Source organism: Engraulis encrasicolus, chromosome 8 (assembly GCF_034702125.1).
Source record: "Engraulis encrasicolus isolate BLACKSEA-1 chromosome 8, IST_EnEncr_1.0, whole genome shotgun sequence".
NCBI lineage: Eukaryota > Metazoa > Chordata > Actinopteri > Clupeiformes > Engraulidae > Engraulis > Engraulis encrasicolus.
In genome coordinates, this window is record NC_085864.1 from 7600584 (window position 1) to 7614370 (window position 13787).

Sequence of the window (13787 nt, forward strand, 5' to 3'; positions counted from 1 at the left end):
GATGCTGATACTCACTGCATATTATGGCACACTCCATGCAGGTTCACTGTTATGTCAGCAGAGGGCAGCAGTGAGTCTTGGTATAAACCCTGTAGTCACACATACATAATTGTACTGTATTTACTTATTATTAATGCCATTTAGTTTTGATCCCTGCCCGTACGTGGCATGCTTATATGGAGTAGTGTATATTCTAAAGTGCCTCATACACATAAAACACATTTCACGAAGGTCTGAAATCGTGACACAGAAGAAGGCAAACCATTTTGCAAGCTTGAGTTATCTTGCTCCGAGCACACACCAACCAAATAGAGAAAAAGGTAGCAAGAACAAAGGCCAGTTGGGAGACCAAGATGGCCGAACTAATGCTGTGTTTTACTAGCCTACACTGTAAACAGAAGCTAAGGCCAGCAGCCAGACTGAAGCAGGTTAGTCGGACCCACACTCCAACCCTAGTGTGATTCATGCTCTGATTGGGCCGACTTGGACCAAATAGGAAAGAGATTTAACCTGATTCTGTCCAGAATAAAGAAAGTCAGGTCCATCCTTGGCATATCAATTATTGAGATATCAATGTGTGTGTGTGTGTGTGTGTGTGTGTGTGTGTGTGTGTGTGTGTGTGTGTGTGTGTGTGTGTGTGTGTGTGTGTGAGAGAGAGAGAGAGAGAGAGAGAGAGAGAGAGAGAGAGAGAGAGAGAGAGAGAGAGAGAGAGAGAGAGAGAGAGAGAGAGAAAGAAAGAAAGAGAGAGAAAGAAAGAAAGAGAGAGAGAGAGAGAGAGAGAGAGAGAGAGAGAGAGAGATGGTGAGCCAAGGCTAGTTTAATTGAGGATGCTCTCTCTGAAGACCCAGTTGGTTGTCGCAATATTTCGATAGTCTAAGTTCCTTGGTGTTATTTTTTGGCAACTACTAAAACAGCGCTTCAGTCAAGCCCAGCATTGCAGACCAAGTCTATGATCAGAAGCTTTTAAGAGTACCCGATGTTGTTACTTTATCAGAAATGGCTTTTGTAAGGTTCTTATTTTTTTTTAAATCTTTTTTTGTCTTATTTTCTTATGTTCTTTTCTTGTCTTATTTGCATTGTTCAAGTCTAGATTGAAGTATTGTATTTGTTTGTGTATTGGGTTTGTCTTTTTTATTAGTTAAACAAACGGAATGCAGGATGTTAGTTACGGTAATATACAAGGCACTAGTTTTTGCTATTGGATTGCAGTTTAGGAGCAGGGTTTGGGGGAAGGGGACAAAACACTGTTGTTACTGTATATTAATCGTCGTTTGATTGGATTTTAGAAAGACATAGAAATCAAAGAAGTTCAGACTCTATAATAGATCTATATAGCTTTAGAGGAAAGAGGGGGAAGAGACTGACAGATAGCTCGATAGATGGAGAGAGAGAGAGAGACAGAGAGAGAGAGAGAGAGAGAGAGAGAGAGAGAGAGAGAGAGAGAGAGATGACTGCGACCGATGGAGTTGGAAATGAGAAAAAGGAGGAGAGGAATGAACAGATGGATTAAGAAGAAGAAGAAGAAGAAGAAAGTGATGGTTTAAGATTGCATCTCTGCACGGAGCATCCAGGGAAACCAGCAGCAAAAAAGCAACCTGGAAGAGAACAGAGAAACACAAACAAATAGGATGGTTACCGAATTACGGTCACAGGTTTCCTTATATCCTATACAAATGGAAAGCACACAGACAGAGAGAGAGAGAGAGAGAGAGAGAGAGACAGACAGACAGAAAGACAGTCATAGAGAGATGGTGTCTGAGATGTGGTATCTTACCGTGATATGGAGCTCTCAGATGTGATGTCTTTGGGAGACCTGACCGCATTGAAGTGGCGTTTTGGCTGGGACACTGTAACACACGGAACATGGGAAACAACAAATAGGTCATTTTCATAAATAACATAAAATCCCTCACAGCACAGAGAATATTATGAATATAATATAATATAATATAATATAATATAATATAATATAACATAACATAACATAACATAACATAACATAACATAACATAATATAATATAATATGATAGAATATAATAGAACAATTCTTTCATCTTCAGGACGACAGGACATTCTATCAAATCAATCAATCAGCTATACCCACTGTATAGCCGTTGTGTGTGTGTGTGTGTTTGTGTGTGTGTGTGTGTGTGTGTGTGTGTGTGTGTGTGTGTGTGTGTGTGTGTGTGTGTGTGTGTGTGTGTGTGTGTGTGTGTGTGTGTGTGTGTGTGTGTGTTATTGTTGTTCTACTTACTTGTCACCTGATGAACCTTCTTCACCAGTGTGCCGTCCCCCTCCGTTGGTCCCCCAATTCTACACAGATGAAGATGACAGAATCCACTTTACCAATCTCACTGACAAAGGGTTAGACTGGAATGGAGCAAACCTACAGCCTTAATGACTGAAACTCTCTTCATATGAAAACAAGAGACTCACATATTTATGTAAAATGTAAACAATTAATAATAATAGACACTAATAAAACAGTGACGTGTGTGTGACGGACTGACCATGACTACGGTTGCACTCAGCCAGTCACGGTAGAGCAGCACTTTGGAACCCCAGAAAGTTCGGGATCAAGGCCCAGGGAGCAACTACATTGTGTAATTTGACTACGCTGACGAATCTTCACAGATCTCTAGCGATATATGTGAACATTTAGGGCCAGCAGTATGTTTGTGTGTGTGTGTGTGTGTGTGTGTGTGTGTGTGTGTGTGTGTGTGTGTGTGTGTGTGTGTGTGTGTGTGTGTGTGTGTGTGTTTGCTGTGTACCTCTGGACGCGGGATGGTGGAGCGAAGACGCCGTATTTGGGCAGGCAGTTGAAGTAGCGCACCCCGAACACAGAGCCGTCATGCTTCCCTGTGGGCTGCTCCAACTCCACACCGAACCAGTAACCTAGGCAACAGCAACCAAAACAGGTCACCACACACACACGTGCGCGCACACACACATGCAACCACGCACACACACACACACACACACACATGCACAAACACAAACAATCACACACACACCTGACACACCACATGGGCCCAATTCTTTGGTGTAATGGTCAAGCCTGAGTTTGGTACCCTGGTAGGGCCGGGTATGCTGGTGGTAGTCTCTGCGGGCCAACACTACTCCTCTTTGCTCCTTTCACCTGGGGTGAACTCTGACTCACCTGGGGCTGGGACTCACAGTCTGACTGTATGTGTATGTACTCTACTTAACCCTGTGCTGATGTACTTAAAAACTAGCCCTACTTAGCATCTGCTCTTGGTGTTCTGTATATTTCCTGTGCACTTTGTCCGCTAGTGATGTTGGCTATGATTATTACCTCGATTGGTTTGGTTAAAAAGCGTCTGCCAACCGCAATGTGATGTAATGTAATGTAATGAGTCACCTGGGGCGAAGTCTGTCTTGCCGTAGAAGCGGACGATGCCCTTCTTTTGTCCAGCCACCAGCACCTGGTCCCCCAGCTCCACCTTCACACCGTCAGGGTCCAGACTGGCCATGGAGAGAGACTTCTTCCTCAGGGCTGTGAGGATGACCATAATACAGTTTTTTTTCAATGGCTAACAAGCACTTACCCATACTATGGATACTTTTTCTAAACTCTTAACACAGACTACCACCTACCAAACACAATTGGCCAAACAGTTAATTTTCTTCTCAAAAGCACACACTGTTAAATATACACAAAGGACTCATTTCAAAATAGAACACATCGTTTTCTGTACAGTTAATTTTCTTCTCAAAAGCACACACTGTTAAATATACACAAAGTACTCATTTCAAAATAGAACACATCGTTTTCTGTACACACTCACTTTACCAAAACACTAGAAACATGGCTCAAAATGAAATACGTCTGTCAAACAATAACAATTGTTTTCATTTCACAAGGTACATTGAGTCAATCCAATTACACAAGACTTCAAAACACTGGCTATTGCCAACATTACAGAAGCTGCCAGCCACTGCCAGCAAGCCCTTTTGAAATACATGATTCGACTTTTGTAGGGGAAAAGGCCGGGTGTGTTCTTGTTTTATCGTACACTTCACATGTTTATAATTCTAGTTGAGTCTAGTCTAGTCGACTGAATCCATTGATTACAGTTTTTGCCTACTGCTTGCACACAATTTGCAAAATTTGGCTCATAGAGTCAAAACTCTACACACAAGCCAATTACTCTCAACACTTGGAGATAAACCCATCACATATATGGCAACATGAAGCTCTGCTATAAAAGCATAAACATTGCCATAAAAACCTTACAATCTTTTGTCAAAACCTCACTTTCATGTCAAAAGACACACAAAAGCACCAAATGAGAAAACAAATTAGATCAACTTTAAAACAGTTGTCTGCTTTATACAAAACACAGCAGTCTTTCTTTTTGGAGCAGTCTATTCAGTCTCACAGAAAGTACATTTTCACAAGACCCCAAAATTCAATACTGTACATTACAAAACTGCACCTTACAGTACAGGACATTAAACCGAAGCAAAATATATGTCAAACAGTACATCACTCTAAATACAACAGTGTGTAGGTGAGCTTATGTACCTTTTTTGTGTATTGGTTATATTCACAAATTTGTAAACATCTAAATATGATATAAATATGGGGTTACGTCAACATGCTGTAATGACAATCATCAATGACAATCAAGTCAATATAGGCTACTTTGTTTGGTTATGAGGTATGAGGTATTCACGAAATACAAAACATTTTCACAGACACACTATGCAGCTGACATGTACATGACATCATCAAAATTATATCATGTTCAGTCAGTTTGCTCAAGTGGTCTTGCTTGGTTATGTTCTGAAAATGACACTATTTCTACAAACTATCATGTTCACATTATGTGATGATGAAGACAAAAGGCTACTCTTGGCGGCATGTATCAGGCTAGGTTTTACAGTACGTGAGTCAGTCAATGCCATACTCCATATTCTACACTTTAGTACCATTGTGCTATTCGCCTTGTTTAGCATACAATCAATCAAAGTAAAACAAATAAATGCAAAATAAAACAAATGCAATGTAATATAAAGCATGCAACTTTGTAACATGGCAGAAGAGTGTTCAATTTTGAAAGCATGTGTTTTATTGTCTGTGTCTAAATCTTGTCATACATCAGTGTGTTTTGTTTTTTTTAACAGATGTGTTTTCACAATGACACTCTGAGATTTTACTTTTGAACAAAGTGTCTTGTGTATGAAATTGTGTGTAGACAGCTGGAGTCTGTGTGTTGCATAAAGGAGCAAGTGCCTTGCTAAACTGGTATGAAAGTGTAATGCTTACTTTTGTTTAAAGTCAAGCAATAAGTGTTTAAGTTATGCACCAACAACTTAGCGATATGCTACTTTGGTTTAAGCATCTGCCTATAGTGTTTAAGCAGCAGGCAAAAACTGTAAATAGATGAACTCTAGTGTTTGTTCATGTATACTGCATATGCATAATCAATACCCAGGCATACATAGAGCCACAAACAAGCAAGCCAATGTCAGAACTCAGCTCTACCCTACTGTGTTGTGAATGTATTATTATCTGAAGCCTTTGGTCAGCCTAAATGGAGGCCTTCAGCTGTGATTCAGAATCAATCAGGCCTCAAATTGTGCTGGGAGCGTCCCTGTCTCTGCGAAAGAAACTCATTTAAGGACACTTTTCACCAGACTCCATTTTAAATTTGCTGCCAATCGGGGCCAATTTTCCTACTGCTTCAGTGCTTCTCTCCCTCTCCCTCTCTGTCCATCTCAATGTTTTCGTTCCCGCATATACTCCCTCTTTCCCAAACTCTTCTCTTCATTTGGTCTGTCCTCTGCTTCATCGTCCTTCCCTCTTGCTGTTCCTCTTCCTTTTCTTATTTCTCCTTCATTCCTTCCTCATCTTTTTCTCCTTTCCATACCAACATTTCCTCAGCGCTTCCCCCTACTCTATCTCTCCTATCAAAGTGTCTACTTTGCGTTCTCTCTATTTCTTTCTCTCTCCATCCCTTCTCTGTCCTTCTCCCCATGTGTCCCGGATTACAGTATCCTCCATCTGTCTCTCCATTCCTCCTTTTGTTTTCCCCTCACATCCTATCCCTGTCCTGCATTCTCTCTCTCTCTCTCTCTCTCTCTCTCTCTCTCTCTCTCTTCTTCCTAGTTTCCCTCTGCTCTTCTGGCGTGGAAGCCATTACTGCCAGTAGATTGCTCGGTGCTTTGAGTCCACTTTCACCTTTTTGTGTATAAGAGGACACGGTTCTTGAGTAAAATAAATAACTGGGTGCACAAAAGAACTACAAACTTGAAGAGGAGAAAAAATGAGACTCAGCTCGTGAGTGTGGATTTTTTCCCTCCTCTTTCTCTTTCACGTTTTGCTCATCTTCCTTCTCCTCTCTCTTTCCATCTTCCTTCCATCTGCCCCCTCCTACTCTACCTCCTCATTATTCTGCAAACAGCCTCTTTCTGCTTCATTATTATTCCTCTCCTCCATCATATCGTCCTCCTACAATCCCTCTTTCCTTCCGCTTCATTCTCTCCTTTCCCTGATCCTTCTCCTCCTCCACCTCCCTCCATCTGCTCCCCTATGGCTCCTCTTCCTTTGCTCTTGTTGAACATCTCTACCTCTCTTCCTCTTTGTCTGTCATCTCATCTTCTCTTTCATATGCATCCTGTTCATAACTGCTACTGGTCCAGTCTTGCACTTCAATGTCAGTCAGTAAATGTCACTCCTGTGCATGTCTATGTCCTGGCATGGTATAGAGAGAGAAACATAATTTCAATTTCTTTGTATGACTTGTGCATAAATGAAGAAACTGACAATAAAAGCTGACTTGACTATTACATCACATCCTCCTCTTCCTCCTCCCACACCTCCTTTACCTTCCTCTTCCCCATCCTTTCCCTTCTCCTCTTCTTCAATTACCTCCCTTGCCCACGCCCTCTTCCTCCTGTCTCTCCTCTTGTTTCCCCAACTCCTCTTCCCCACCCATCTCTTCCTCCTCATCCTTCTGCTCTCCCCCTCACTCACGTTAATAAAGGAATGTTAACCCTTACCCTCTCTCTCTCTTTCTCATCTCCTCACCTTTCTCCTTCCCTCATCTTCTCTTTCTCCAGCTCCTTCTTGCACAAAGAACTGTGTCCCCACAGAGGGCCCCTTGAGTTTATCTGAACACTCTTTTTTCATGTATCCAAGCTCTGTTATCTGGCGAAAACACTGACGGCAACAAGATTAAGTGACAGAGAATCGCTGGACTATGTAGCAAGAGCGATAGAAGTGACAGAATGCAAGTACTGCAACATTCCAATTGGCTGTGGCGGCAGTCGACGAACCGCATCATAGCTCATTTGCTGAAGTCCAACTACAAACTGTCGCTCAAGTCGCTGAAATCGCCTCTAGTCGCCAAAATCACTTGTGGCTCTACTGTCACCAGAAACTCAAAACAAAGTCAATTACCTCCGTCGCAGGAATCGCTCAAGTCGCGCCTGGTCTATTTGTGCCATTCCAATGTGCTGTTTAGTGTGTATCTCCATCTTTTATCCTCTCTCTTCCTCACCTTTCTCCCTCTCTCTCTCTTTCTCCTTCTCCTTCTTGTCTTTCTTCATCTTGCCGGTGACGCGGGAGAAGTCCATGCGTGGGGTCTTGGGGGTGGAGGTGACGGAGGAGGGGGTCTGGTCCACCAGCTTGGTCACCTTGGAGACGGGGGCAAACAGTCCTGCAGGGGAGCGATATGCAGAGTACAGTAAGTTAGTCAGGCAACCCTAAGAATAACATGTTGCATACAAGAGAAATACATTAACGTGAAAACAAAATGAAGAAAAAAGGCATGAAATAAAATTAAAAAGTAAGGGGGATATGAAGTTGCACACCACTGCTACGCTATGTGTGTGTGTGTGTGTGTGTGTGTGTGTGTGTGTGTGTGTGTGTGTGTGTGTGTGTGTGTGTGTGTGTGTGTATTTGTGTGCGTGTGTGTCTTACCCATCTTGGGGGGGCATATGAAGTAGCGCACCCCTCCCACGCTGCCGTCGTTCTTGCCCTCCGCTTCGTCCAGCTCCACGCCCACCCACTGTCCGCTGGCGAACTCCGTGGTGCCGCAGAAGCGCAGTGTGCCAGTCTGCCAGCCAGCGAGGGCAAAGGTCAGAGGTCAAATGGACATCAAGTGTAGCCAACTGTGTAGGCTAGATAGAATCCATTAACCCATTAAAGGTGCAATATGTAGGACGGTGGCCACTGGCCAGAGTAGGGATTAAAACTATACTACTCTTTGAAACTGTGCTGCCTATTGCCACATTTGATCTTTTCATGAATATTTACTGAGTAATAAACTAATATCTACTAGTTTGACCAAAGTACAGTAAGTTTTGCAGCAAAAAATGATCAGCCTTTTTTACATGTATGAAAAGAGTGATTTTCCCAGTCATAATTAATACTTAGAATTTCATGTTGGTGTTCTAAGTATTGGAGAGAAAGGGTGACATTGGTGAATGGGCAGCATGATCTCTGGAAAAAAGTATTACAGGTATGACAGGTTGATCTCTCTTCAAGAAGCTTGTTAAGACACTTAACATAACTATGTAAAGCTGAGGGGAAATCCTGATTTGTGTCTGCAAGTCAGTGTACCAGGGCTTGACATTGGCACCTGCCCACCGGCCAAAAAGGGGTACTTAGCTGTGGCTTGCAATCCTTATACTCTCACTAGGCACTTTGGCAGGTAACTTATTCTTGGGTATGGCATAGTAGCCTACATCCTGTTTTTGCACCTTTTGTTATATTCAAGTTCAAGAAAGATACTTCCGATTCTATTAGTCTGATTCATTTAACATACTATGTTCAGAGCACTGATTATTTTGGTAAATTTGATCATTTCCTCATTTTCTGGTAAAGATATTTACTGTCAACAAAACTGTGGGTAGTAAAAAGGCTGGGAAAACCACCAGCCACTGTGGCCGGTGAGAAAAAGAAAGTTAATGTCAAGCCCTGAAAGGGACACTGTGCAGGAAATGGTCAAAAAGGGTACTTCAACTATGCTGCTCAATGAAACTGGGTTGTCTATTGCCAAATTTGATCTTTTCATGAAAGTTTACTAAGTAATAAACTAATATTTTCTAGTATGGCCCAAGTACAGTCCTTTTTGCAGCTAAAAATGCCTATTTTGGGAAACTCAAAATGGCTGACCATGGAGAAGATCCCCCTTTTCATGTATGAAAAGTGCAATTTTTCCAGTCATAATGAATACTTAGAATTTGATGGTGGTGGTAGGTATTCATGAAAAAGGTAACGTTAGTGAATGGGCAGCATGAATTCTGGAAATAAACAACAAAATATCTCACACAGTGTCCCGAAGGGACACTGTGTGAGATATTTTGTTGTTTATTTCCCAAAGGGACACTGTGTGAGATCTTTCGTTGTTTATTTCCAGAATTCATGCTGCCCATTCACTAATGTTGACCATTTCCTGCACAGTGTCCCTTTAAAGGGCAGCATGAATGGGCAGCATGAATTCTGGAAATAAACAACTAAAAATCTCACTCAGTGTCCCTTTAAGACAGCAGGGCAACTTACTTTTTATGTTTAGCTGGCTGCAATGTTTTACCGTGTAGTGTTTGTGTTTGGTGTGCATCAATGACTAACACTGATTTGTTCTATCAGTGACTGTAGAGATTTAACAGTACTGTAGCTCAAATGTAGCAAAGCAAGGCTACTGAACAAAGCCGTCCAAAAAGGAATATTATTGTAGTACAGGCCTACTGTACTGCCCTACAAAGCAAACAAAAAACACAGTAACTTCACATAGCTCCAAACTAGCTCTATAACAACTTTACAATTTTTCTCTTGTCCAGTCTAAGTAGGTTTAGGTAGATTGAAATGCATCAGTTTTGGTACTCTATATTACTACATTCTTTACAGAGCAATCATTTTATGTTATTTTACATTTTGATATATCTGTCATTATAATCACAATAACTAATTTTCAACAATGCAGTAACCTTTTGGCCTTTTTGCTTTGTAGGGCAGTGTCTAGTCCTGTCTTACTGGCCAATGATTTATAGGGAAACTGTGTGAGATCTTTTGTTGTTTATTTCCAGAATTTATGCTGCCCATTCACTAATGTTACCTTTTTCATGAATACTTACCACCAGCATCAAATTCTAAGTATTCATTATGACTGGAAAAATTGCACTTTTCATACATGAAAAGGGGGATCTTCTCCATGGTCCGCCACTTTGAATTTCCAAAAATAGCAATTTTTAGCTGCAAAAATGACTGTAATTGGACCACACTAGAAAATATTTGTTTATTACTTAGCAAACTTCCATGTAAAGATCAAATTTGGCAATAGGCAGCCCAATTTCAATGAGCAGCATAGTTGCAGTACCTTTTTTGACCATTTCCTGCACAGTGTCCCTTTAACATTTCAGATGTAATATGCAATCCCAGATGTACTGTACTGTACTGTACTTTACTGTACACACACACACACACACACACACACACACACACACACACACACACACACACACACACACACACACACACACACACACACACACACACACACACACACACACACACACTCCTTTGTATGTCAGCCAGCCCTTTCGAACATGACGTCCAGGGTAACGTCTATTGTTTACCTTTTTTTCTTCCCAATATCTACACTATAAGTCTAGTTCACATTCAAGCCAATGTTTCAAGTATTCCCCTTCGTTCCACTTCTGTCAGCAGGAAGGAAGCTGCTTTAGAAGCCTGAACCAATTATATAGCGCATTCCTATACAGTAATATGCTATCCAGTATAAAATATTAATTGTTTTTGTCTGTATTTTAACAGTTTTTTTTAAACGTTTATTTATTTATGTTGCATGCACACGCACACGCACACACACACACACAAACACACACACACACGCACACACACACACACACACACACAAACACACACACACTTCTGTGTGTTTTCCACCCACCTGCTTTATCAGTGGTGGTGGGTCGGTGACGTCACTTTCACTGTCATTTGTCTTTTGGGAACCCTAAACAAGTGGCACACAAGACAGGAGGGGAAACATGAAGTTTGGTTAAGAAAAAAAAAGAACATTTACTATGAAAGACAAAATCAAAGTGTAAGAATGCACATACAGCACTCGTTGCTCTAATGAGTGAAATGCTTTCAGCCTTGCTGTGTATGTAGATGACGTTTACATTGCACATGTGAATAATGACAGTGTTCAAATGATAACACTGCTGTATTTTGTTCTATTATTTTCTGTTCTCTTGTATTCTCTTGTACTCTCTTCTATTCTATTGTAGGCAAAGGCGATGACTTAAGCTCAACATTGGGAGGTCAAAACTGTAGAATATTGTAATGACTGATGTGTGTGCACAGACAGATAGAAGACAACAATCAACATTTTCATTATAATTTGGGAGTTTCTACCCCTCCCCCTTTGTCTTTGGGGGGTCAAAAAAGTCCGGGCCCCCATAATTTGGTGCCTATGACTGTAGGCCCTGTTGACTGAACTGTGCGTTTCCTAATATCATTCCCTCTCTGCCTGTGTCTGTCTGTGTCTGTCTACGTGTGAATGTGTGTGAATGTGCGTTTGTATCTGTGTGCTTGGATGTTGTTTCCCACTCCCTCATGTGTCTTCTAGAATTCTGTGCAAGTCAGTTTTGGGAGATGTCTGGGGCGGGTGGCGTGGGGTGGGGTGGGGTATTTGTTCTAAGACGTTTACTAACTTTTGATCAGATGAGGGGAACTTAATAGAGGTCGGACGTGTGACAGTGTAGTGCAGGGGTGGGCAATTATTTTTGCCCAAGGGCCACATCAGGTGTAGAATACTGACCTAAGGGCCTCGGGTAACTTGGAAACTTGACCATGTCAACAATAAGAAATACATTCACGCTGATATGACTTTGCCAGATATGAGGTAGCCATTTTAAGAATGTTGAGTGACCGTATGAATTTGGATTTAAAAGTTGTCTTCCTTGTAAAGGCTCTGCGGGCCACATGAAATGGCTCAGCGGGCCACGTGTGACCCCCTGGCCTTAGTTTGCCCTCTTCTGGTGTAGTGTGAAGTTGAGCTTAGTGGAGCTTTTAGTTTAGTGTTTATTGTTTTCATGGGGGACACCTTCATATGCCCGCATTAGATTGTGTGAAGGTGGGAAATAAAGGTGACCCTACATTGTCTTTGCTGCCTCCGTTGTTCTTTGAAGTGTCTACAGCTCGACGCTGTAAGAGGGTAGGGAACAAATGCACTTCAAATGAGAGACAGACAAGCCCAAATATGAGTACAAATCAGGCAATGATTGGTAGGCCTGCTGTCCCCAAATAACCCTTCTGGTCTTGACAGGACACATTTTGGCACACAGGCTCATCACTCTGTGAGCGTTTTGGATGAGGGCGTGTAACAGATGTCCTGTAATATGGCAGATTACCTTTAGAGCAGAGCATTGGAGAGATGCGCTGTGGGCAAGAGGCCAGCTACTGTATTACAAGTAGGGCTGTCACGATACACTCAACTCACGATACAGTTCGTCATTTTGATCTACGGTTCGATACACCCTACTATTTTTATTTTATTTCAATACATTTTAATAAATACATTTTTGATAAATTACGTTTTTTTCACACTTGCCAACATTAGAAAATAAAATTTTAAATACAAAACTATGATAGTGTGCAGGTAGACTAGGCTAAAAGAGGCTAATATTTTTTTTAAAGTTTAAAAAATAAAAATGATGATAATTTGAAGCTGGGAAGCACCATCATATCATATCATGTAGTTGTTTGAGGGACTGAAGCTCGACAGAACTTTGTAATGGTGTATAGCCATACTGCCTTCTTGCACTGTGATACAGTATCGCGACTCTATGCATCACGATTTCTCGGTTCGATACAATATAAGTACAGCCCTAATTTCAAGATAACACAGGACTGAGCTCAGATAATGCAACTGCTGATACTGTGCAAGACACATTTGTACATACGTGTGTATTCATCTGTATATCTGTGTGTGTGTGTGCTTATGTGTGGGTGTGTGTGTATGTGTCAGTATGTTTATGGATCTCCGTGTTTATGAGTAACAGTTTGTTCTTACTGTTTTACAAAAAAATGTATAAATGCATAATGAGGTGAGGTGCATTAATGTGAGGTGCATAATGTGTAGTGTCTTAGCACAATCCTACTCAATCCCTCAACACTCCCCATAACTACAGCCCCCCACCCCCAACCTAGTGTACTATAAGCTCCCCAATCCTGCCCTGTCCTGTCCTGTCCCTCCCTCTCCCCTCACCACTACAAGTCCTCCCCCCCCCAACAACACACTACCCAAACCTACGAGACTCTTAGACTCTTAATCGCTGTACTAATCTCCAGAAGGAGGGGCATCTTCATCCCGCAGATTTCATTTTAAGATGTCAAGATGGGTCATTTCACGTGAAATCAGACACTTTGGGACCCGACCGACCCGGATTTCAATCATACTTGGTGTGCCTTTTTAGTAGCAAGGTAGCACCCCAGAACTGCATTGGTTTGAATCTGACACTAATATTAAGGGAGAAACAGACTAGGAAAGGTTCACATGTGAGGGCAGGACACTATACATTCAGCCTTGAATATATCAGTCAGTGTTAGTCACAAAAAGATGCCTGTGGTGTTATTTGAAAGCTCTTTTCTGGCTCTACATATTACACAATCAGCTTGGAATACAACAACTCTCAGAATATGAATTATGATAAATTGAAAAATTAAAAATTGAATATCTAAAAAAACTATATTTTAAAATGGCCAGTTCCTTGTCCAAACGTAGCCGGCAAT

The 13787-nt window shown here is 41.5% G+C and overlaps 1 protein-coding gene across 2 annotated transcripts in view; it reads right to left on the bottom strand.

Moving 5' to 3' along the window:
* Positions 1-764: 764 nt before the first annotated feature.
* Positions 765-13787, bottom strand: part of clip3 (CAP-GLY domain containing linker protein 3) — a 42506-nt gene continuing 29483 nt past the window's right edge. The window contains exons 8-16 of one of the 2 annotated variants that reach the window (XM_063204281.1): positions 12153-12200; positions 10942-11004; positions 7953-8088; positions 7531-7689; positions 3384-3518; positions 2773-2896; positions 2256-2314; positions 1775-1847; positions 765-1595 (exon numbers count right to left, since the gene is read on the bottom strand). In XM_063204281.1, coding sequence (XP_063060351.1) covers positions 1541-1595; positions 1775-1847; positions 2256-2314; positions 2773-2896; positions 3384-3518; positions 7531-7689; positions 7953-8088; positions 10942-11004; positions 12153-12200 — 852 coding nt within the window. In that variant the 3' untranslated portion in view covers positions 765-1540. The remainder of the gene's footprint in view (positions 1596-1774; positions 1848-2255; positions 2315-2772; positions 2897-3383; positions 3519-7530; positions 7690-7952; positions 8089-10941; positions 11005-12152; positions 12201-13787) is intronic. The other variant, XM_063204282.1, reaches the window with a different exon arrangement.